This window comes from Agelaius tricolor, unplaced genomic scaffold (genome assembly GCF_023055355.1).
Source record: "Agelaius tricolor isolate 1412-34295 unplaced genomic scaffold, bAgeTri1.0.p SCAF_22, whole genome shotgun sequence".
Taxonomy (NCBI): domain Eukaryota; kingdom Metazoa; phylum Chordata; class Aves; order Passeriformes; family Icteridae; genus Agelaius; species Agelaius tricolor.
The window spans coordinates 10,997,803-11,001,249 of NW_027269282.1; the positions used below are offsets into that span (position 1 = coordinate 10,997,803).

The window sequence follows — 3,447 nt, forward strand, 5'->3', positions numbered from 1 at the left end:
TAGTCCACAAAGCAGACAGTGCCTCATCCCAGTAAAATTAAAAACAATTAAACAGGGAACAATTTAAAAACCCTTTTTATTTAGACCAACACAAGAGCTAGATAGGATTTATGAGCTAAGTTTTTTGGTTGGAAAGCCAGTGTGTACTTTAAAGCATTGTCAGAGACAGAGAGGATACAGTCTGGAGTACTGTGTTGTAATAATTTGTAAAACTGCATGAGACAGATTTTTTTAAACCAATTACTTCCCATCCATTCAGGGACAGATGAGCCCCCAGCTAAAATTCCTTTTCATTCCGATGCTTGTAACGATGAAGATGAAATGTGATTTTCCTTCTAACAAATGCTCCAAAAAGCAAAACCAGAAAAAGCATGTGTTTCTCTGTTATGGAAAGTAGGTCTCAGCATGCTGGAAATTCTGTGTTTTACTTACTTTCTACCACAAATGCCCCATTTTTAAAGAAATGAATAATGTAATCATTTTCTCTGATTTATGTTTTCTTTTCTGCCTCATTTGGCACTAATGCTGTGTTATTACAAGAACAACTGGTCTCTGCAAAAAGAATGATCTTTAGATTTCTTATCCAAAACCTGTGAAGTCATTGGGACTGAACTGCAGAGAAAGGCAGAGAGGCCATGGACATGAGCAGCAGTTGAACACTTTCTGACTGACCAGGCAGATTTTTCCTTCTTGTCTTCCAGTGACACAGAGCTGCATTTTCCTGCACCTTCCCAAACAAAGCTCTCCTCCAGGTAGGGTGTCAAGAACGTGACTGGCAGTTTTCAGAAACGATAACGAAACGTGGGTCAAACAGGGCTCAGCAGAGTCCCACGAGCACAGTCAGAGCCTGGGGACGTCTTCACTGCCGAGCATCCCTGGGATTCGACACGGCCGCCTGCACCCTCATCAGCATCGGGATCGCAGCAGTGCTAACGAGTGCCACAGCTCCCGAGCCCCCGAGGCTTCAGACGTGTGCTGGCAAGCCGAACAGCAACGAGGAGCATCTTAACAATGAACTTGGAGAAGAATCTGCAGGGAATTAGTGTCAGGCATGTGTAAAGAGGGTTACTTTTCCCATCTCCAACACCTATAATTACATCTCAAAGGTGCTAATAAAATCCAGTGGTTACAGTGGAGTGGTTTTTTCTCTGTGTGTCAAAGTTAAGCATGCTGCCGCGACGCCTAGGAAAAATCAACTTTCTTACACTTCAATGGCCACGCAAGCAGCAGAAGCGATGACGGTGTTTTCCCCGCTGGGTGAGAAGGGCTGAGGTGCGCTCCTGGCTCCCGGGGCTGCCCCGCCGCTGCCGCCTCAGAGGTGCGGGGCGTAGAAGGGGCCGAGGTACGCGGGGCCCAGGAAGGGCGCGAAGGGGCCGGCGCCCAGCGGGAAGGGGGCGGCCGGCGGCACCAGCGCGTTGGCGGCGGCGTAGGAAGGGAAAGTCTGGAAGGGCAGAGCGGCGGGGCCCGGCGGGCTGGGGCTGCCGCCGCTCGCCGCCGCCGCGGGGGATGCTGCGGGGGCCGCCCCGTCGGCGCCCGGGTGCTGCTTCTTCCACTTGGTGCGGCGGTTCTGGAACCAGATCTTCACCTGCGTCTCGGTGAGGCTGAGGGACAGCGCCAGGCTGAGGCGCTCGCAGACCGACAGGTACCGCGTGGCTCGGAACTTGTTCTCCAGGGCCACCAGCTGCTCGTAGGTGAAGGCGGTGCGCGCCCGCCGCGGCTTCCCGCAGCCCGGCTCTGCCCGCCGCCGCCGGGCGCTCCGCGGCGAGCCCGGCTCCTCCGGCCCGGGCGGGCTCGCGGTGCCGCTCCCGTCCGCGCTCGGCTCCTCCTCGTCGCGCTCCTGCCCCGCGTCCTCGGCGCCGCTCTCCGCCGGGGCGTGCGCATCTAGGTGAGACCGCGGGGATCGTCAGGCGATAGCGCACCCTCCTCCCGTTCCGAACCCCGCGCTTCTGCTCCCACATCCCTCCCTCCCCCCAGCATAAGGGCAATCGTTAAAAATAAAATAAAGGGGAGAAAAATTCCGCCCGTCGTGCGAGACCCCCCGCCCCCCGCGTCCCCCGCTGTGCCACCGCATCCGCGGTGGGGAGGGGGGAGCCGTCGATATGGATTTCTTACCAATTAAAAAAGAAGTTATTAAAGTCCCCTTCTGAAGCGAAATAAATCCCCTCCCCCCCCTCCCCATCCCTGCGCTAATGGAGTTTCAGATTTGCGAGGGCCAGATCGATAGATGTCATCTATTAAAGGTAAGTTTTAATCGAACAATATTAGGATCAGGCCGGGGGAAGGAGGTTTGAAGTGGGCACCTGCAAGCTGCGGGGAGGAGATAGGCGGGAGTCGGTAATAGGATATCGATCACCGGGAGCTAAGGCATCCTCCGGTGGGGATGGGCTGAGCAATTACCCAGCCGGCCGTCCCGCGGGCCGGGGCATCCGACCGCTGCCGCCCCGGGGAACGGAGCGCCCGGGGGCCGCCCTCGCTGGGGGGAAGAAACCCGTGCGGTGCCTCGCTAAGAGCCGCGGCCCGTCCGGCGCCGGGGCGGGGCGGCGGCGCGCCCTGATGTGCGCCCTCCTGCTCCGGCCGCAGAGGATGCTCCGCACGCCGGGAGCCGGGCGGGGCGCGCGGATATCGAGAACTTCTCCCTTCGCATCATCCTGACTTAAAACGCAGTTCCAGCCCCCCTTCCCTCGGTCCTGCGGGACCCCGCGCGGGGAGCGCGTCCCGCGGGGCCGAGGGTGCCCGTGTGCCGGCGCCTCCACCTGCGCGCCCCGCCAGCGCCGGCCGGAGAAACGCGAGCGCGTTCCTACCATGTGCCTCTAGTTTATTCCTCCCGCTGCCGGGAGCAGCAGCGTCCTTTCCTATTTCAACTCTTCCCAAACTTTTCTCCCGCTCGCCCGAGCGGGGGGCGCTGCCCCAGCTCCCCGAGGCCGGTTCGCGTCTTCTGCTGAATTTCTGGGGATCCAGGATGTCTAAGATGGAGAAGGAGATTTTATGATGGATGGGGGCCGCCTTGGCCCCGCGGTCCGGGCATTCCGGCATCCCACCCCACCCTCCGCGCTTCCCGGAGACCTGCTGGCTCCCAGCGCGGAGCCGGCGGAGCGCGGGGCCGGGCCGGGCCGCTCCGGAGCCGCACGCTCGGCGCTGGCGGCGCGGAGTGAGCGGCGGGGAGGAGGGTCGGCCGGGGAGGCGGAGGGGCCGGCGGCGGGGTGGGGGCAGAGGAGGGGGCAGCGCAGCCATTGGCACGCCGCCCCCGCGCCCCCTCCCCGCCGCGCTGCCTCCGCGGGGGCGCAGCGGGCGCCTCCCTCCAGCGCAGCCTCTCGGCGGCGGGGCTTTCCCGTTACCTGCCCCGGGTTGGGCGGGGGGACGTGCAGAGGGGGCGGCCAGGAGCCCCTGGCACCGGAGCGGGGACCTCCGCCGGAGCGGGGATGCGGCCGCACGCGGCAGCCCGACGGC

At 61.3% G+C, this 3,447-nt stretch overlaps 1 protein-coding gene across 1 annotated transcript; it reads right to left on the reverse strand.

Moving 5' to 3' along the window:
• Positions 1 to 229: 229 nt before the first annotated feature.
• NKX1-2 (NK1 homeobox 2) lies at positions 230 to 3,231 on the reverse strand. Its single transcript, XM_071446298.1, is given in 4 exon segments — positions 230 to 1,881; positions 2,802 to 2,963; positions 3,064 to 3,183; positions 3,186 to 3,231. Coding segments are annotated over 4 exon segments (897 nt in total). The 3' UTR covers positions 230 to 1,312.
• Between the last annotated feature and the right edge of the window lie 216 nt (positions 3,232 to 3,447).